We start from the raw sequence: 21,571 nt of genomic DNA on the forward strand, positions 1-21,571 counted from the left end.
AAGATGTAACTGGTTTCATCAAGTTATAATAGGGGATAGAATTTTAAAAATGAATCTATACAACATCAACACAAGATGTAACTGGATTCATCCAGTTATAATAACAACAAGATTTTTACCTCACGACTTGAAAAAGTTTCAAGCTTCCCCTCAATTTCGCAAGATACTTTATACAAGTCCCATCTTGCAAACCTTGCCCATGAATCACTGTTGTCTTTCCTGTTAATGCCTTCCATTTGCTCAAACATCCATAACTGCAAAAACAAAAATATATTCAAAAGATAATATATAAGATGTTACTCACTGCATGATACATTTAACGTAAGAAAAAAATATATTCAAAAGATAGAAGATGATACTCACCAGCAAATAGAAGCTGCAACCATTGATAAAGTATGGTGTCTCGTATACAGCTTTAACAATTTGCATTAAATGCTCGTGAATGAGATCGGGCCAAGACACTTTTTTAATGGTGTCGATTGACTGTAGGAAGTTCAAATACTTGTAGTAGACATACATACCTCCAGTGTTTATGAAGAATATTGTACAGAACATGAAGAGCAACAAAAGTTTCGCCAAGTCTTCTTATGTTCCTTCTTCATTCATAGCAGTATGTATTCCTTCGACAATGTATTTCTTATCCAACTTGTCCCCAATATTCTTCTCTTTCCTTTTCTTCTCTTTGGCTTCAGCCTTCTTCTTTTCATCTTTCTTTTTCTCCTCTTCATCCCTTCTCTTTGGCTCAAGAAAGTACTTTTTGTAAAATTCAGAAGTTTTCAAACTTGGGTCTTCTTTTGGTCCATAAAGTTTCTTATCTTGTTCACTATTACGTATTCTCTGCATTTTGAAAATAATAGCAAGATGATTTGCATCGGTCTTGAAAACTTGATCACCAATCTTGAATGCCAATTCTTTCGGGTCAAAATTTCTTATGATGAACTCTAATGCCCTTGGAGATTTGATACATTCAGCCTTGCCCACCTTACCTTGTTTGATCTCCTCAATAAAGTTCCAGAATTTAGTCTTCCTTAACACAGCCTCTTGTGCTTCAGTAAATACCAATTTTTCCAGCACTTCAACTGTCGGTTTCAGGTTTGATCGGAACGTTTTCTTCCCTTCCTTTTTCTCTAACTTGTCTTCATCCATTTCGGCATCCACAAGTTCCATATCCCCTGTGCTAGACTCTCCGCCCACTTTCACATCATGCTTATTCTTGGATGTAATTTCAGCAGCATCACTCTTCTTACTTTTCTTGCTAGCGTTTCCTGCAACAATTTGGATGAAACCAAGTTTCAACAGGTTTCAGAATAACTGATTTATGGCATGAAGCTAAAATAGGACCTAACTTTAATACAAATCTTCAAAAGTTAACTTTAAAAAGTAGCAAAATCCTGGATGTATCTGATTTCATCCAGTCTTAGTCTGCTGAAACAACATGCAGTGCAAACTAAACCTGGACGAAATCAGTTTCATAATAGTGTAAACCTGCTGAAACAGTTGATATAACCAGATTCAATCCAAGATGAAAACCAAATTACATCCAATCTCACTTCAAGCAATTTAATAATTAAAAAAAATTAAATAACAAGATGCAAACCCATTTAATCATTAATTTAATACCACCAACAGGTCATTTACATTCTAACTTAAAATTTGATGAAAACCAGTTTCAAACACCTGCTGAGCATCACTTCGTAGCCAAATGCAAACCCAATTTCGTTCAATCCATAACATAGATTTTCATACATCCCATTCACAACATACTAATAGTCTTATATGAACCTCATATTATCTTTAAACCTGCACGAAACTGGTTTCATCCAGTGTTAATCTACTTGACACTATATACACTGCAGATTAACAAAAGATGAAACCAGTTAAATCCTGGTTTAAACCCTACTGAAACAAATCAGATACCCAGATCCAATTTCACTTCAACCAATTTCACAGTGGAAATACTTAAATAACTAGATGCAACCTAGTTTCATACAATTAAAATGAAAATAAAACAAGCAATTCAACATATTAATCTAATTGAAATGAAAATAATAACAACAAATTCAACAAATTAATCATGCAATTCTGAAATTAAGAACAAAACAGAGTTAGGGTTTGAAAAATTACGAGTTCTAGGAGACATTCCGTGGATCGATTCTGAAACCCTAACTCTTCCAATAAACTGAAATAATTGGAACCCTAATTCTCAGAAAACCCTCTTTTAGTGTTGATGGTGTTTTAACAGACTGTGGATGAAACAAATTTCTGGTAGTGTTGATGGTGGTGAACCAGTTGATGAAACTGATTTCTGTTGGTGATGATTGTTAGTAGACGGTGGAGGAAAATGATTTTCTGGTAGTGAAGATTGTTAACAGACGGTGGAGGAGTTTGAAAGAGAGAAGGAGAACGTGGACGGTGAAGAAGAAGATGAACTTGGGGTTCAGTTTTTTGTTGAAGAGGGAGGAGTACGGGGTTGTTTAGATAAAAGAGAGAAGGAGAATATGGTGGGCGAACGGTTACACAAGGGTAGTACTGTCTATTTTACCCAGAAAGATTCTTTTGGACATTTGACCCGGGCCTAATTCTAACTGTCCATGTGGCCTAGAAAACTCCCCATTTTGGCTATATAGCCCATTTTCTGTTATTTTTTCTTATTTTTTTTTAGATACGCTTTTTCTACCACTAATAGAATGATTTTTCAGGGACAATGATTTTTCTGAGGAGACCATGGTTTTATTAGGCCACCTTCCCTATAGTTATAAGGGGTGTCCTAAAGCGTTTAAATGACTAACCTACCCTTAACCTAATTTAATTTAAAACCAACCTAATAAACACATATATATATATATAACCACCACCACCCACCACCTCCGATTACCACCACCACCATCGCCCACCACCGCCGATTACCACCACCACCACCTCCGATTACCACCACCACCTCCGATTACCACCACCACCACCTTTATATATATAGCTTAATTTAAACCATTAACAAAGATATTCACACAAACCCATTACTTGTCATTCGTTTTTGGTTGAATAAATGAGAAGTAATCATCAAAATGAGTTGAAAATGGAAGTTGCGGAGAGGTTTAATGGAGGGTTTTTTCAGAGAAAAGTTCGGTTACGTCGCAAAAAACAAGTCTCAGCCGAAATTTTAGTTCGGTTACGTCGCAAAACATTCGATTTCGTCGCAAAAAGTTCGGTTATCACGAATTAATTTCTTCTTAACCGAACTCAGAGTTCGGTTGATTCGCAAAAATACTTTTAACCGAACTCCTTGTATTAGTACAACACAAGTCCATAAGTTCGGTTCCTTCGCAAAATAATATCACCGAACTTTAGTTTACGAAAATAATGAGAAGTCCAAAAGTTCGGTTCGTTCGCAAAAATGTTAAGTTTTCTTTATAACCGAACTCTACTTTTGAAACTTCGTAACGAAGCTCTACCTAATTCGCCAAGAAATAATTTTCGTAGTAACCGAACGTTTGCCTAATTGCATATATGCATATATAAGTCACTACAACAAAACATAAGTTTAGTGACAAAATTTTATGTGACCAATAAAATTTTGTCTACAAATCTAGTGTTTAGGGAGGAATATTTTTTTGGTCACCATATAGATTTTTTTCGCGACAAACGGTAAATTTAGTCTTTAAAGTTGTTTCTGAAAATTTTTGTGACCAAATACGGTGACCAATCCTGTCTCCATCTCTAAATATTTTTTTTGTGACCAAATATAGTGACTAATCCTGTCTCCGCCTCTAAATATTTCTTCGTGACAAAATATTTCAGTCACGAAATTAGTTATTAGCGACAAAGGAAAATTACAGTCTCCATACATATTATTGCTAACAACCCAAGACTTTTGTCCCTGAATGTATCTTACACTGACAAAATTAGTTTGGTTCCGAAATGAATGCCCGTCAAATAAGGAGTTTGACGTTAGAACTATTAGTATCCAAAAAATTGTTGTCGCAAATGGACTGTTTTCCACTGATGAAAAAAATTAGTCTCCGCAAAACCTATTGCCGAGAACGTGTAATTTTTGTCCTTACATCTATTTATGCAGACAAAAACTGATTCTCCATCTAAATGAATACGAAGCAAATCTGAAATTGTGACGTTAAAACATTGTTGGCGGAAAAACATTTTAGTCTGGAAATCCGAATATGCGGTGACTGAAACTGAATTCAAATTCAAACCGGAATCCAAAACTGAAACTACAATTAAATTTAAGAATGACCAACTCTTGTATTGAAAGATGGATTAAATTACGACTTCAACAACTTAAAATCACCCCTAGTTCAGAATGGAAAAACTTAACTCTAAAAATAATGCTCAACTACTATTGACATTCTACATTACAGACTAAAAACTGTTAACATAAAAAAATAAAAAAATAAAAAAAACCAACAGATGATCTATACATCTACAAAATAATCAACAATAGCATAAAGAGTAGGTTTGTTTACTTTCTACAAGAAGAAATGAATTGCATGAACCTGGCATGGATATTTGGTCGTCTTCTCGCTTCTACTTGCAGTGATCTTCCCCCGTTGCGAAAAGGAGTTGCACCTTTCTTGCCATTGGCACCTGCAAACATGTCAACAATTTCAGCAGGAGTTGCTTGATATTATTTTAAGATGCAACAAAAGGAAACTTTTAAGAACCACAACTCAGAACCTTAAAGTCATCAAGTAAACATAAATATCTACCATAAACCTAAACTCTCCACTATGTTGCTAAAACTTGAGCAACTATGGTCAATTTTATCGCCACAATCTGGCTGAATTAGAGACCCATAGTCATGCAAGCACTAGATAATGTGAATGTTACAGACTCAGGCTTATGTTATGAGGAAAATGTTATACCAACACGTTGATGTTGGGCGGTCATTATTCACCAGCCACATCTTTTTTTACAAACAATCTACAGACAGTCGCCAGTCAATGGCGGGACTTTTATAAATCTTAACGACTCCCAAGGTCTCCAGACAGAGTCACCAGGATAAACATAAAGAAGATCAGGTATTAAGTTCTTTATATTGTTTTAGGCTTAGCATAATAGTGCAAAAAAAATTTGTTATCAATCAAAACCAACACATAGGTCAACAACAGCATCCCAAACAAAATTCTTTCATGAAACTCCCACATGTTTTTGATGTATTCTTTCATGAAACTCCCACATGTTTTTGATGTATTATTAGCTGATCAAATGAGAATATCCGTCAAAGGCACAAGTTTTTGTAATCAACAATCATTATTAAAACAATTAAGGAAAAAAAACAATCCAAGTTTGATAATTTGGGGATAAAATCCAAGTATTGTTTTTTAACATCAGAACATTTAAAGACATGCACGATAAAGTGTTACCTGTAAGTTGTCACCAAGCTCAATTTCCTTAGAATCAGTTGCTACCAATGTTGCTTCATAGACCCGTAAGATTTAGCAGCATCCCGTAATCCTGATAATTCTGCAATCAAATCATTTTCAATCTGCAATCAAAAAAGAGAACTTACTTAGTAGAATTTGAGGGAGAGGGAAAGAGACTGTGTATCAGGAAGAGAAGGAAACATTGAAAGGGGTTCTATACATCATTCCATCAATTTAAGTTCAATCAATCAAAACCTTTTCAGAAAGTAATTGGCCTTGCTTTGATCCCATTGAAGAGGAACCATCAACAACCATACTCCTCCATTCAAAAAGAAAAAGATTTGAAAAATTTCGAGTTACAAAATTTAACAATTCAAACAGTGTCTATATTGTCTTCAGAAAGATATATATAAGTGTAACAGTATAAACTGAGATATAAAAGATCAAAATCTGCGACCCCAGATAAATAAAACAACCCATTTTTCTCAACATCATTAAAACGCATTATTTAGAAATACCAAATCCATATTCTTTGACAATGAGTGAGAGAGAGACAAAGATGTGATATTGTATGATGACTAAACCATTACAGTTCAATGAAGCTTAAATTGATTCATTGAAAAGAACCAATCAAGCAATCATAACACCATTAGAATTAACTAGGCATTAAGCAAAATCTGAATGTAAAGTATTTGTCCATGAATTGATTCAATGGAAAATAACCCATCAAGTAACAACCATACTTCAATCAAATAAAAAAAAATGGAGACAACAAGAATCCTGTGATTCTATCTTAATCAAACAAAATTTCAAAACATTAAAAACATAAAGAGAAAAAAAATAGATGTATTCATACACGTATCAAAAATTGAACTATGGAAAGTGTACCTTGTAGATTTCTATGAACCAGGTTGTTTAAGTTTTAATTGAAAGATGAAAAGGCTGCGGTGATGACATAGGGTGTATATAGCCTGCTGGATTTTGGATGAATTTTGAATGCTAAAACAATTTAGCGCGAAAAATCCCACCAAAAGAAACAATCTTCTCCAATTTTACTCCGAAATTAGTCGCTAGATTTAGGAGAGAATCTTTATCTAAATCTAATTTGGATGGAGTTTGTAATCAATAAAGGAAAATAAGCGGGAAAATATAAAAAAGATCGCTCAATTTTATTCGGCAAAAATTTTGCGATATACATGGAATTTTGTTCTAACTTTCCTTAATCTTTAGGTCGAGAAAGATAAGTACGAATTCCTAAATTGGGGGAGTAACAAGAGAGGATGGTAAGCCTTTCCATGACGTGTTTTTTGAGAAGCGAGATGTACAGCACGTGTCAACAATCTACATCATAGTTGTTTCATCCTCCACCAGTCCACCTCCACTAAAATGTCAATCTCTTTTCCTTTTCGTTTTTTGTTTTTATTCATGCTTAAAAAAAAATTGTGGTTTAAAATTTTCAAAGGAAGAGTGAATATTTATTATTTAAGAGACCTTGTATAATTGGGACTGGGTTGCGTAGACGCGAAAACAACACATTGTGGACGCGCACAAGATAGAATTTTCAAAAATTAGGATGCTAATAACACGTATACACATGTTTTAATTATATATTATTTATTATATATATTATCGTATATTTATACAGCAAAGTCAAATATTTCGATTCTGAAAATTAGAAAATGATGTTACATTATGTTGTTTTTGTATATAAATTTCAACAGAAAAGAAGATATCATTTATTTGTTCAATATAGATAAGTATACCAATATGAAAAACCAAATTATACTAATAAATTAAAAAATAAAAAAAGTTAATTATACCTAATCTCACTCTATTATTGCGATCAGTTTGACTAGTAACTGCAAAGCTATACTCAGTATACACCGATGTTGTCAAATCCACCGGGCATAAGAACAGTGATATGTAATCATCACACAGTAACTTGCTTCCTGTTAACTTGCTTCCCTTTGGACTGATCAGTGCTTTCCTATTTGAGAAATCTCTGAGGATTAATTGACCGTAAACATATGAAACACCAAAGTAACTCGTGTACAATAAACAAGTATAGCTGGCGTGAACTCTTTCTTTTCAGAGCTGTCTCTTAACCAATTAGTCTAATCATATATGCCATCCATCTTACGACCGCCTTAGAGCTTAACTAGTTACGTTTTCTAAGAAACTGAATCTTTTGCAGTTGATTATTCAGTTTTAAGCAGTAATGTGTTTTGGCATAACTTTGGTGCTAAGATTACTGGTGATGTCAAGTTACCATGATTCAGGCTAGTATCAGCTGCTAACAGAACTTGCATAATTGTTCCAGCGTATTCATGGGAACCTTGAGAGTTGCAGAAAAGAAATTGATGGAGTCCCTGGAAGAATAATGTGCCTAGAAACAGTAATTTTGCTAAGAAAACTGTCAACACTCAACAGTATCATAAAACGTTGTATCGTGTGGGAAGGCAGTTCTGAGATGTCGCCTAGTATGGAATAGCAATAGAGCTTTGCTGGAAAACCTGCATTCACAAAGGTATAATGTTCTGGCAGGAACAAGCAAGGCAATAATTTGGCAGATGTTAACTTATGCAGTCACCTGAGTTGGACGGAAACAACTGAACATTTGAAATCATGATGACATTTTTTCATCGATGGTTGCTGCTGTGGTCAGGTGATGATGACATGTCTGGACAATACAGCTTTGCTGGAAAACATGCATTCACGGTGGTACAATGTTCTGGCAGGAAGAAGCGCGAATTAATTTGGCAAATGTTACTTTATGCGGTCACCTGACTTGAATAGAAATAATTGAACATATGAAATCATGATGACACTTCTTTGTGAGGGTTGCTGCTATGTTCTGGTGATGATGACATTTTCTCTATTCATCCATATGGAACTATGGCGACACATTTTATTGCATTTCCATTTTTAGATCATGTTCGGAAACTATAAACTCATTCTCCTTCCGTCCGAATTTCATAAGAATCAACAAACCGAGGTCTTAAAACTAAAATTTAGTCAGTCAGAGAAAAATGGAAGCGAGAAATGTGAAGGTGATGTCTTTAATGGTGATAATGATGTTGGGAGCGTTCGCAGAGAAGAGTTTGGCACAATCGGTATTCACGTTCACTGAGATATGCTATGTTGGATGTTTGGTGCGATGTGGTTTCACTCACCTTCATGATTCCAAGTATATATTTACACAATGCCCAATGGACTGTTTGAAAACATGCATATTCCCGTGGAGTACTCCTACTGACAAGATCGCTGCTCAGGAGGATCACTACTGCGAGTTTGGTTGTGCTGCCTTACACTGCATCAAGGGAAGCACTCCGAAGGATCCTCGTGGACACCAAGTGGAACGTTGTGTTAATTCCTTCTGCGGTAACAAATGCAGAAAGTAAACCCACCATTAGCTAGTTACTAGTTGTTAGCACGTAGTAGTTTGATCGACTTATTAAGGATCTTGTTAATCAAATAAGATGATTGTCATTGAATTGAATTTTATATGATGAATGAGATTCTCAACTTCAGTTGCCCTGTCGGGTTTTTATTTTTCACTTTTTGACCCAACTCTCTCATTTTTACAAATATTCGAACCTTAATTCATCATCAGTTAAATGCTTCCTTGATAAGTCAAACACATGGTTAATTGCACAGATGACTAAAATTACGAGTATCCCACGACTGATGGCTCCCATCCTTGCTTTTGCGATGAATTTCTTCATTGGTAGTAGATCTGATGGTATAAGAAACTATTATTGATTTCTTTAACTTATTCGGTTTTCGTCCTATATAACATTTTGCTCAGACATTTGGGTTCAAGCCTAGTTCAAGTTAATATCCACCAACCCTCTTTAAGAAATACTCCACCAACGATAAACGTTGCTTGATCACGTCCTCCAAAGATTGTTATATGTACTCTAATTCTCCAAAATCTATAACCTATGCTTTTATGTCAACAAGGGTTTCGTGGTGTAGTTGGTTACCACGTCAGTCTAACACATTGAAGGTCTCCAGTTCTTTTTATTCATTTCAATTTTTTTGAGCTTTTAGTCTACCAACTTCTAATTCTTTCATTTTCTTCTTCTTCTTCTTCTTCTTCTTCTTCTTCACCTAAGAAAATCTGAGAAAGGGGCGCTGCTGCTGTGGTGGTCTGGACTCTTCTTCCTGCAAGTCTCTCACTGGCTCTTCAACTTGTAAATTTTCATTATAGGGTTCATTTTCTACACCCAAACATTCATATCTTTGGTAGAAACTACTGATTTATTGATTATCCATAGAACATAAAACTTTGGGTTTTGTGCATAACAGATCTTATTTTCTTTTCCTTTCTTCCAATCTCTTCTAGTCTGTTTCCTTTTCCTTTCCATTAGGAATTGTGTTTTTCTTATAAGAAATTAGTACTTGAATTATAGAGTTGTTGTTACTGATTTTGTGGTTAATTTAGGGCATTGTGAAATTTGGGGATTATTCGGTTTTCTCTGTAATTCTAGTTTTCCTTGAGTGGTGAGGGTTTTTGTACACAATTTGCACATCCAGGAGTGTACTAGGAGAAACTTTGGTGCTGCTGATGCATATATTTCTCTTTTATCATATTTCAGATTACTAATTACATCTTTGAAAACAACAAGAGCTGTAGTTGAACTCTGCAACATTGTAGCAACATCTGGTGCTCGTGTCTCTCGGCTGCAGGGGTTTATTGTATTTTGAAGAAATTGGAAGAGACATTGTGAAAATGAAGCTGCATTTTGAATGTAGGTAAAACATTCTCATTGTATTCATCCTGTATTTGTTATATTGTCTTATTGTGTTCAAGTATAGTATAAGACATTCACATTGTCTTGGTTCGTAGATATGACTTCGTAAGGAGGACAGCAATCTCTATAATCTGCTGCGGTAGTGTTCCCGCAATTGAAGTCTTGGGTAATTGTTTCTTATCAGAAAGCAGTTATTTGGGAGGCCAGAAATTGGTGTTGATATCTGAATTTACCAATGGAGTGCAACAAAGAAGAGGGTCTAAGAGCCAAGGAATTGGCTGAGATGAAGATGAATAACAAGGATTATGCGGGAGCACGAACAATGGTCATTAAGGCCCAAAGACTATTCCCAAGTATAGAAAATATCAGTCATATGCTAACTGTATGTCAAGTACACTGTTCTGCTGAGTGCAAAGTACTTGGGTCCTATCCAGACTGGTATGGCATCCTTCAGATTGAGCAAAATGCTGACGAAGCATCCATTAAGAAACAGTTCAGAAAGCTCGCCCTCCAATTTCATCCTGATAAGAACAAGTTTCCTGGTGCAGAAGCTGCCTTTAAATTGATCGAAGAAGCACAGAGGTTTCTTTGTGACCAGTCAAAACGGTCACAATTTGATATGAAGCTTAAGACTATGAGACATGGTCAATAGATGCAGTCTCAAAATCAGCCGAGTAGGAGTAACGATCCAAACAAACAACCTGGAATACATGCTAATCCTTCGGGTATTGGTACAGAAGCACAATTTAAAAGCATGAATCCTCACCAGCAAAAACAGCAGCAGATCCCACCAGTATATGCTAATGACCTCCTCTGGACTATATGCCCTTTTTGTAGTATAAGGTACCACAGAGACATTATGAACAGAGCTCCCCGCTGTCGAAGGTGCATGAAACCTTTTATTGCTAATAATTTGAATAAACAAGGGATGCCTTCTGGACATGAGAATATAGTTAGTCGATCAGGACGAGAGACTACTAAAATCAATGAGCCAGTGGAAAATCAATGAGCCAGTGGATACGGCAGAGAAAGATAAATGAAAGGTTCTTCTTGAAGAAAGTACACCAGATGAAAATGCTGAAAACTGCAAAAATGATTGACACAAAGTAGCTGAAAATTCATGAATGACCTGAACCAGTGGTCGTTGAAGTTGCTGATCCAGATTTTGATGACGTTGATAGGGATAAGAGTGACGGTAGATAAGAGTGAAGGTTGCAGTTGTAAAAGTAGATGGTACAATCAAGGTGTTGGTTTTGGAGAAGGTTTCTGATAACTAGACAAGGATCAGACAAAAGCAGGCTGTGATTCCATACTTGAAATACCACGCTGTGAGTTGCTTAGATTCTCTTACCAAATTCCTGCAATCCGGTTGAATGATGAAAAAGTAGGAACCTTGCATAGATGCTGGGAGTTGGATCCCAAAGCAATGAGTGTTTGTTTATTTAATAGTAGGCTTCGTGTAAGTTTGATGTACAAGTCTGTGTTCTTTTGATCTTCTGTTCAGAATTAGTTTTTGATGTGATGCAGCAGTATGGGATTTAGCAATTTTTTCGTTTTTCATACGCGGTATGGGGAGAACGTTTTCTGAATGAGGTATCCATTTGCATCCTCAAGTAGCTTTTTTTTGCTCTTCATTTGTTTCATCGCTTGCCTTAAGTATTATTAGTTTTAGCTAGTAATCTGTAATCATTATGCTGATAGTAGCATATTCTATTATGCTTTCTTACTTTAGGTTTTGCTTCAGCATATCTATTTCTGCCGGGATTTACAGTATATGATTACTTTAGGAAAAGTAGTCCATAAAGACGAAGAAGTGATGGAGGTATGCAATTGTTTTTAATCTTCAGCCTTGTTGTTTACCTTTTATTTTTGTAGGTGGGAAGCTGCACAAATTCCAATGTGAAAGAGGCAGAGCTCTTGATGAGAGTAAAGCTTATCAAGGAACAAACAGTATATATGCTTGAGATACCCGATTTTGTGAAGTGCCCTCATCACCTACAGCCATCAAAAGACTGAATGACTAATATTTAATTATTTTTGGACGTACTGTATTAAATTCTTAATTCATTCATTTTTTTTCTTCTTCTGCACTAGAAACCTGAGAAGGGTGCTGCTGCTGGTGGTGGAATTTGTTCTTCCTCCAAACTTCACACTGGCTAGTCTTCTTCTTCTTCATCCTGTAAGTACCTTACGGTTTTCTATCCAGGGTTTCTAATCTACACTCAAGCATTCATATCTTCCATTAGAATTATTGATTGATTGATTATCATGGCACATAAAACTTTGTGTTCTGTGCATAGAGAAAAAAACTTTTTCCTTCCAGTTTTTTCCTAATCTCCTTGTCTGTGATTAGGATTTGTGTTAGTTTTTCATCATGGAGTTTGATAAATAGAACTTTACTGTTGAAATCAAATATGTGGGTTCTTCGATTTTCTGGGTAGTTAAAGTTTTCTTGCATTAGTATTGTCAACATTTGAAATGCCTAGCAGTTTTCGATTCGACTGATAAGAGGAGATATTACCCGAAACATTGTTCGGAAGCAGTGGTTACTGGGGTTGCATAGGAGGTGTTCTGTAGAAATTGAGATACAGATGTCGGCTTATGCCAAGATTGGTGTAACAATAGCATTGTTGGTTTTTCATAATGGTATTTGATGCTGTAAGATTGTCAGTTGAGTGGATGATATCGTGTTTTTTTTCTTTTTTTTAATGTCCTGACTAGTAGATTTTGAAATGTGTGTTTTTAAGAATGAAGTAGCGCACCTAGTGTCTCATAAATGTTCTTGGAATAAGTTACTGATATTAATTATGGTGTATTGTTGATCATTGTTAAAGGAGTGCAGCCTTTAGTGATCAAAGATGCTGCAAATTTCTTGATCACGACCTGCTTTTTTTTCTCCTTAGGAGATTGATGCAAATATGAATCATACTCTAAAGTCTAATCTAAAAGAAGTTGTTGCGCATTCTGACTTGGAAAGTTAAGAGTTACAAGTGTTAGGCTTAGTCCAATGGATGTTCGTATAGAACATGTAGACCCCTACCACATCACTCTGAACATTGCCTGGGTGCAGTGGTTTGGAACGATGTATGAAGCTAAGAGAGACATGGTGTCTCCTGGCCCAAAAAGTAGAAAGCCAGCCATGGTGTCTTGCTTGACCATAACACTTAGCCTTAAAATCCTTAGCATCAGGTAGTACTTGTGTTACAACTGGATGTGTTACTGATTCAAAATTTCAAATCAGTAATGTCCAACTAAGTTTGAAGTAGGAAAAGTTGATGCTTGTGAAGCTTTTTGTACACAGGAGTATTGTTATGGTGGAGAGTTTGGTACACCTACAACATGATAAAAGAATTACTGCTTGCCTAGCTATGAGGAACCTAATTATTACAAAGAATGAAATGATCTCGTAGTTATAGATTGTAAAAAGTTAATAACTAGAATTATGCATGATAACTTTATAGTGTGCATTTTGAATTCTCAAAATCAATGCTTGCAGTTTTTTATCTGCTACTACTGAAATGAAAAGACCAAAATGTTCTATCGAAGGGTAGTTCCCTTCTTGCTGTTTAATTTTACTGGAGCTGTTGCATTGACTGATTTTAATGATCTTGCAATTTATTGTGGTTGCAGTATACATGTTACTACATACAGCTCATGTTGGGACTTTGATATATTAGGGGTAATAAGGTTGCTGCTGTTCTGTGACTTTGACATGGGTTTCATTTCTAGCCTACCCTGACGTGTTTGCGACCGAAGGCTTGGTTGTAGTTGTTGTTGTTGATTGTAATTGTCGGTGTAGTAAGGTTGCTGCTGTAGGTATACAAGAACTGCGGGATGTTATAGTTTTAGGTGTTTTACTTGTTTAATTAAGGTTGGTTAGTTGATTTCGAGATTCAATACTCGGACAAAAACCGCCATGGAAATGGTAAATATGTCATGTTGGTGTTGTTAAGGAGTTTGTTTTGAGTTGTTCATTTAAACCTTCTTGATAACATGATATGTGAACTCTTTGCCAAACTTTGGTTTGAAAAATTTCTTTGTGGTAGTATCTGCAAGGCCTTAAGATGTGGTATAGTTGAGATGGTTTGAGGTTATTTTGGGTTTGGTCAATTGAATGTCGTGTATTGAAGCTGTGTGTGGTGTATATTCTAAATTAGGGTATGGAAGAAACATTGGTTATATTTATTATGTGTTTTACAGTCTTTCAGCAAGGCCTTGGAGAAAGGAAGTCAGGCGATTTTAGATGCTTTAGGTGAGCCTATTGGAAGGCTTCAGTTGTACAATGCTTCCCTTGCTGTAGCTTACCATAGGAGTTCGTTGTGGCCACGAGGAACTGGTATTTTTCATTGCGGCCGGAAGGTTTGCAGCTCTTTCTTGCATTCATATGTTTTATTCTTATTTAGTTCGATAATTCACTTTCGCATATTAACTTGCGACGCCTGGTGTTCACTGTGAACCCCGAAGACTAGTGAAACTACAGCTGTACTGATCCCACAGTGCTCCTATGTAATTAGTTTTTAGGAGTATCAGGTTGCTAGTGCTAGACTGCTAGATAAATGGTTTCTTGAAAATATTACATTTCAGGTTGACATTTCTTGAATTATTATCAAGACTGCCTTTCATGCAACTACAAATTGTGTTGTTTTTTTTCCTCTGCGCTTTTGCCCTGAAATATGTACATATTTCATTAATTGATTGCTTTATCCGTTTGTGTAAGTGACTCGCTGCTTCCAGTTCTATTTCCATTTTTACGGCGGTCAAAACTGGGGGATCGTAAGAGAAGAACCAGACACTGAGGATAAATCTTTCACGAATCAACCCAAAGAAAACAGTCGAAAAGACACGTTCGGTAGCAACGGAGGAGCTCCCGTCATCATCACCATCTCCTTCCTCAACCATATCATCACCATGTCCTTCTAGTCTCATCGCTGATCCAAACCTGCATCGTCACAGCTGAAGCACACTGAAGGTAGAATATCATCATCATCTCCTTCCACACCCATTTTCATTTCAAACCCTCCTTGGCCGTAAGACATGGTTTCTCCAAAAGGAAAAAGAAGGAAAATTTCCGAAGTCTTGTAAAGAGAAACATGCACTTGTAAACAAATATTTTGGATTATGTACACACATCTAAAAATATGGATAACAATAGGAAAACACTCAACATAAACAATTTTTTTTCTTTTAGAATCTACATATATAAAAAAACTATTCTTGGCCATAGTGATAACAACGGTTTCGTGGTGTAGTTGGTTATCACGTCAGTCTAACACACTGAAGGTCTCCAGTTCAAACCTGGGCGAAGCCATATAATCCTTTTTCTTTTTCCTTTTTTATAAGGCGTACTCTTTTAAGTTGTCACTCATTTTCCTTTTCTCAAGTCGTGGGTAATTGTTTCATATCAGAAAGCTATTCAAGAGGACAGAAATGGGTGTTTTTCCGAATTTATCATTGAAGAGCAACAAAGAAGAGGCTGTAAGAGCCAAGGAACTGGCTGAGAAGAAGATGAATAGCAAGGATTATGCAGGAGCTCAAACAATGATCACTAAGGCTAAAAAACTATACCCGAGTATAGAAAATGTCAGCCAGATGCTAATTGTATGCCAAGTACATTGTTCTGCTGAGCGCAAAGTACATGGGTCAGAACCAGACTGGTATGACATCCTTCAGATTGAGCAAACTGCTGATGAAGCATCCATTAAGAAACAGTTCAAAAACCTAGCCGTCCAACTTCATCCTGATAAGAACAAGTTTCCTGGCGCAGAAGCTGCCTTTAAATTGATTGGTCAAGCACAGAGGTTGCTTTGTGACCCATCAAAACGGTCACAATTTGACATTACGCTTAAGATTGTGAGACCTAGTCATCAGAGGAAGCCTCAAAACCAGCCAAGTAGGAATGACTATCCAAGCAAACAACCTGAAATACATTCTAATCCTGCGGGTACTGGTACGGAAGCACAATTCACAAGCATGAATCCTCACCAGCAAAAACAGCAGCAGCAAAAAAATCTCCCCCGTCATATCACCATCTAAAACTACATACAATCATATTGGAAAATGTTGTGCGTGTTGTGCTCTTTTAGATGAAGACAATCCAATTCGGTGTACACAGTCAAAAATGACATTACACCTACGTTGTCAGATTTGCAGCATTACTCTGTCAGTTTGTCGAAGAGTCTTCATGAAATTAGAATTGGGAAGGTTGGGTGTTACTCAAGCCGTGATCGTTCTTGTATACTAGTGGATTCAACACTGTCGTTATAACAGTGAGTTCAAAGTTGATTGTTTTATGCTTAATATAGGGGCGATTCCTTGTAAATTACTCCTCTATATATACGACCCTTGCTTTTTTAGTGGACCATGTCTTGAGATTTCACTTCATTTATTACGAAGCTGTTTCATTCAGTTGCAGGGAAGTGATTTCATTCAGTCAGAGCTACACTTGTGAGCTAAACTGACTATGCTTTAGTATATTTTAGGGCGGGTATAATAAGATTCATACTAAAAATAAAAATGATTATTGTTTGGAAGATTTTTTTTTTAATTCACCCCAAAATCAGCTTTCGGCTTTCCCCTTATTAATTATCCATTTTTACAGCCATCAACACTGGGAAATTCTTACGAAGAAAGGAACCAGACACCGAGGATAAATCTTTCCTTAATAAGATTAATAAACCCATAGCCAAACAAACACCACAAATCTGCTTTTCTTGTTTTCACAAGTAAAAGAAAATCAAGCATGATAAACCAGCTTTATTTTTACAACAACATTAAGAAAACAAGGATACATAGATATTACTTCATGACAAGTCTATCTGCATCCGTCACAGCTGAAGGACACATTCGGTAGCAGCGGCAGAGCTTCCGTCACCATCACCATCTCCTTCCTCGACAATATCATCATTACCTCCTCCTTCTAGTCTCATCCCTGATCTCAACCTGCATCCGTAAACGTTGAAGCACCTACCATTAAGAATATCATCATCATCTCCTTCCACTCCCAACTTAAATTTCAACTTATCTTGACCGTAAGACATGGTTTCTTAAAAAAGAGAAAAAGAAGGAAAATTTCTGAACTCTTGTAAAGGAAAAACTTAAAGCTTGTTTTTGATAAATTTAGTAAGCTTGGAGGGTCTACTTATAGTGAAGTTGGGAATGTGCACTTGCGGTAAACAATGGATTTCCTTTTAAACTAGTGGAGAGAACTATAATTAAAGCATGAGAATCTAAAAATATGGGATTACAACTAGAGAAAACACTCACCATAAACTAATTTTTCTTTTTGATTCTACACACATCCACCAAAAATCTGTTATGTTTGGCAAACCTTCCCCATGGATGTACAAAGTATATTTTCTTGGACATTGTACCAACAACGGTTTCGTGGTGTAGTTGGTTATCACGTCAGTCTAACACACTGAAGGTCTCCAGTTTAAACCTGGGCGAAGCCATAATTCCTTTTATCAAACTTGACAGTACTAATCCAAGAAGACTATAAACCACACAGACGGCAATTCTGACCCAAAACAATGAACTATATTCTTATTTTTACCGGTTGTGTTTTGGATGGTATCTCTAGATCTTCGACCGTCTATTCCCATAAGAGTACTCTAACCCACAATCATATGGAGACAAACACTAACACAAGGATATATAAATGTGAAAACTACTACCATACCCATTTTCTGTTTTCCTTCCACTGTGAAACCCACGGCCAAAAAAATTCACGGTCGCACCCATCCTCGGTGATAAAATTATGCACAGGCCCATATTTTAATATTCGATGTTTTCTTCTCGATCTATTCTACTTGTGTTGATATTGTTACTGTAATGGCTTCACAGATTTGTAGACCTAAACCTAATGTTTCTCTGAGTTCTCTCTGCCACTTCCACACACCTCTCCTCTTTTTCTCCGCCTTCCTCACCCTAAATCCAGAAAATAGGAAACTGGAACCCCAACTCAGACCTCTGGTTTTCCCCATCCAAACTCATCAAGTCAGATCTACAACCAGATGAAGAAAAACAAAAATAAATAAATTCGAAACACCATTCTCTGAAATCGCATATCCAAGATGGCGAAAACATAAACATATCCTGGATGAAACTCGTGGTGGTTTTGGTGGTCGAGATGAAGAAGGCAATGGGAGGAAGAGAATACCTTATTTCCGTTAATTGGTGAAGATTGACTGATATATGGGTGTCTGATTAGTTTAGGAATGATGGGTACGATAGAAAAGTGAAGTTATCTTCTTTCCTCAATTAAAATGTATATTTCGTTTTAATCTACTGGTTATTATTCCTCCCATTTCCTCCTCCACCAAAACTACCACCATCCCCGTTGTTGTTGTCATGCCCAGATGGGTAATACGATAATGCATTCCTCCCACTGAACCCTGGAGAAGAACGGCATGACATGAAAAACACTTCGGTTGCAGTTTCTCGAACATCATCTTTATCGACACCGTCTACTTTGAATGGCCAATCAAGGTCGACAGTTTCAAGCAATTGATCAAAGTCTGATCGGGTTGAGCAGAATGATGACGTTCCTGCGTAGGATTCCCGAAGAGAATGATATCCCATATTGGCGTATGGGGTGGCTCTAAATCTTCACCATGTATCATGCGGGAGAGAATGTTTGCATTTGCTGGTATGCAGAAAGAGAGAGAAGGATAGACCAGAAGCAAATGGGTCTCAGTTGGTTTTGCCAGCTTTTTTTAGTGCGAACTTCCATGGGTGCGGATCTGACAGCTAATTTTGTAGCTGCTAATATTGTATGGAAGGGATTGTGAGAAAAACTTGGAACTTGGATAATAATGGGTCTGGGCATGACAACAGCACACATGCCCTTATCGTAAGAGAAGAACCAGACACTGAGGATAAATCTTTCACGAATCAACCCAAAGAAAACAGTCGATAAGACACGTTCGGTAGCAACGGAGGAGCTCCCGTCATCATCACCATCTCCTTCCTCAACCATATCATCACCATGTCCTTCTAGTCTCATCGCTGATCCAAACCTGCATCGTCACAGCTGAAGCACACTGAAGGTAGAATATCATCATCATCTCCTTCCACACCCATTTTCATTTCAAACCCTCCTTGGCCGTAAGACATGGTTTCTCCAAAAGGAAAAAGAAGGAAAATTTCCGAAGTCTTGTAAAGAGAAACATGCACTTGTAAACAAATATTTTGGATTATGTACACACATCTAAAAATATGGATAACAATAGGAAAACACTCAACATAAACAATTTTTTTTCTTTTAGAATCTACATATATAAAAAAACTATTCTTGGCCATACTGATAACAACGGTTTCGTGGTGTAGTTGGTTATCACGTCAGTCTAACACACTGAAGGTCTCCAGTTCAAACCTGGGCGAAGCCATATAATCCTTTTTCTTTTTCCTTTTTTATAAGGCGTACTCTTTTAAGTTGTCACTCATTTTCCTTTTCTCAAGTCGTGGGTAATTGTTTCATATCAGAAAGCTATTCAAGAGGACAGAAATGGGTGTTTTTCCGAATTTATCATTGAAGAGCAACAAAGAAGAGGCTGTAAGAGCCAAGGAACTGGCTGAGAAGAAGATGAATAGCAAGGATTATGCAGGAGCTCAAACAATGATCACTAAGGCTAAAAAACTATACCCGAGTATAGAAAATGTCAGCCAGATGCTAATTGTATGCCAAGTACATTGTTCTGCTGAGCGCAAAGTACATGGGTCAGAACCAGACTGGTATGACATCCTTCAGATTGAGCAAACTGCTGATGAAGCATCCATTAAGAAACAGTTCAAAAACCTAGCCGTCCAACTTCATCCTGATAAGAACAAGTTTCCTGGCGCAGAAGCTGCCTTTAAATTGATTGGTCAAGCACAGAGGTTGCTTTGTGACCCATCAAAACGGTCACAATTTGACATTACGCTTAAGATTGTGAGACCTAGTCATCAGAGGAAGCCTCAAAACCAGCCAAGTAGGAATGACTATCCAAGCAAACAACCTGAAATACATTCTAATCCTGCGGGTACTGGTACGGAAGCACAATTCACAAGCATGAATCCTCACCAGCAAAAACAGCAGCAGCAAAAAAATCTCCCCCGTCATATCACCATCTAAAACTACATACAATCATATTGGAAAATGTTGTGCGTGTTGTGCTCTTTTAGATGAAGACAATCCAATTCGGTGTACACAGTCAAAAATGACATTACACCTACGTTGTCAGATTTGCAGCATTACTCTGTCAGTTTGTCGAAGAGTCTTCATGAAATTAGAATTGGGAAGGTTGGGTGTTACTCAAGCCGTGATCGTTCTTGTATACTAGTGGATTCAACACTGTCGTTATAACAGTGAGTTCAAAGTTGATTGTTTTATGCTTAATATAGGGGCGATTCCTTGTAAATTACTCCTCTATATATACGACCCTTGCTTTTTTAGTGGACCATGTCTTGAGATTTCACTTCATTTATTACGAAGCTGTTTCATTCAGTTGCAGGGAAGTGATTTCATTCAGTCAGAGCTACACTTGTGAGCTAAACTGACTATGCTTTAGTATATTTTAGGGCGGGTATAATAAGATTCATACTAAAAATAAAAATGATTATTGTTTGGAAGATTTTTTTTTTAATTCACCCCAAAATCAGCTTTCGGCTTTCCCCTTATTAATTATCCATTTTTACAGCCATCAACACTGGGAAATTCTTACGAAGAAAGGAACCAGACACCGAGGATAAATCTTTCCTTAATAAGATTAATAAACCCATAGCCAAACAAACACCACAAATCTGCTTTTCTTGTTTTCACAAGTAAAAGAAAATCAAGCATGATAAACCAGCTTTATTTTTACAACAACATTAAGAAAACAAGGATACATAGATATTACTTCATGACAAGTCTATCTGCATCCGTCACAGCTGAAGGACACATTCGGTAGCAGCGGCAGAGCTTCCGTCACCATCACCATCTCCTTCCTCGACAATATCATCATTACCTCCTCCTTCTAGTCTCATCCCTGATCTCAACCTGCATCCGTAAACGTTGAAGCACCTACCATTAAGAATATCATCATCATCTCCTTCCACTCCCAACTTAAATTTCAACTTATCTTGACCGTAAGACATGGTTTCTTAAAAAAGAGAAAAAGAAGGAAAATTTCTGAACTCTTGTAAAGGAAAAACTTAAAGCTTGTTTTTGATAAATTTAGTAAGCTTGGAGGGTCTACTTATAGTGAAGTTGGGAATGTGCACTTGCGGTAAACAATGGATTTCCTTTTAAACTAGTGGAGAGAACTATAATTAAAGCATGAGAATCTAAAAATATGGGATTACAACTAGAGAAAACACTCACCATAAACTAATTTTTCTTTTTGATTCTACACACATCCACCAAAAATCTGTTATGTTTGGCAAACCTTCCCCATGGATGTACAAAGTATATTTTCTTGG

The 21,571-nt window shown here is 36.6% G+C and overlaps 4 protein-coding genes and 3 non-coding genes across 7 annotated transcripts; 6 read left to right on the forward strand and 1 right to left on the reverse strand.

Annotated features, from left to right (window-relative positions):
* Nucleotides 1–585: 585 nt before the first annotated feature.
* On the reverse strand, nt 586–5,690 carry LOC113336240. The gene is made up of 5 exons (XM_026582205.1): nt 5,631–5,690; nt 5,421–5,497; nt 4,506–4,596; nt 1,918–1,978; nt 586–1,265 (listed from the first exon to the last, which is right to left on the reverse strand). The coding sequence occupies exons 1-5, from the start codon at nt 5,688–5,690 to the stop codon at nt 586–588; spliced, it is 969 nt and encodes a 322-aa protein (XP_026437990.1).
* Nucleotides 5,691–10,367: 4,677 nt separating this feature from the next.
* On the forward strand, nt 10,368–10,784 carry LOC113336241 (dnaJ homolog subfamily B member 12-like). Its single transcript, XM_026582206.1, has one exon. The coding sequence runs from the start codon at nt 10,368–10,370 to the stop codon at nt 10,782–10,784; it is 417 nt and encodes a 138-aa protein (XP_026437991.1).
* Nucleotides 10,785–15,366: 4,582 nt separating this feature from the next.
* TRNAV-AAC lies at nt 15,367–15,440 on the forward strand. The gene has a single exon. It is a non-coding gene; the product is annotated as a tRNA-Val (tRNA).
* A 119-nt stretch (nt 15,441–15,559) lies between these two features.
* LOC113336242 (dnaJ homolog subfamily B member 14-like) lies at nt 15,560–16,165 on the forward strand. Its single transcript, XM_026582207.1, has one exon. The coding sequence runs from the start codon at nt 15,560–15,562 to the stop codon at nt 16,163–16,165; it is 606 nt and encodes a 201-aa protein (XP_026437992.1).
* A 1,344-nt stretch (nt 16,166–17,509) lies between these two features.
* Nucleotides 17,510–17,583, forward strand: TRNAV-AAC. Its single transcript has one exon. It is a non-coding gene; the product is annotated as a tRNA-Val (tRNA).
* Nucleotides 17,584–19,444: 1,861 nt separating this feature from the next.
* Nucleotides 19,445–19,518, forward strand: TRNAV-AAC. Its single transcript has one exon. It is a non-coding gene; the product is annotated as a tRNA-Val (tRNA).
* Nucleotides 19,519–19,637: 119 nt separating this feature from the next.
* Nucleotides 19,638–20,243, forward strand: LOC113336243 (dnaJ homolog subfamily B member 14-like). The gene has a single exon (XM_026582208.1). It carries the CDS (start codon nt 19,638–19,640, stop codon nt 20,241–20,243), a length of 606 nt encoding a protein of 201 aa, XP_026437993.1.
* The last annotated feature ends 1,328 nt before the right edge of the window (nt 20,244–21,571 follow it).

Source organism: Papaver somniferum, unplaced genomic scaffold, assembly GCF_003573695.1.
Source record: "Papaver somniferum cultivar HN1 unplaced genomic scaffold, ASM357369v1 unplaced-scaffold_151, whole genome shotgun sequence".
Lineage (NCBI taxonomy): Eukaryota > Viridiplantae > Streptophyta > Magnoliopsida > Ranunculales > Papaveraceae > Papaver > Papaver somniferum.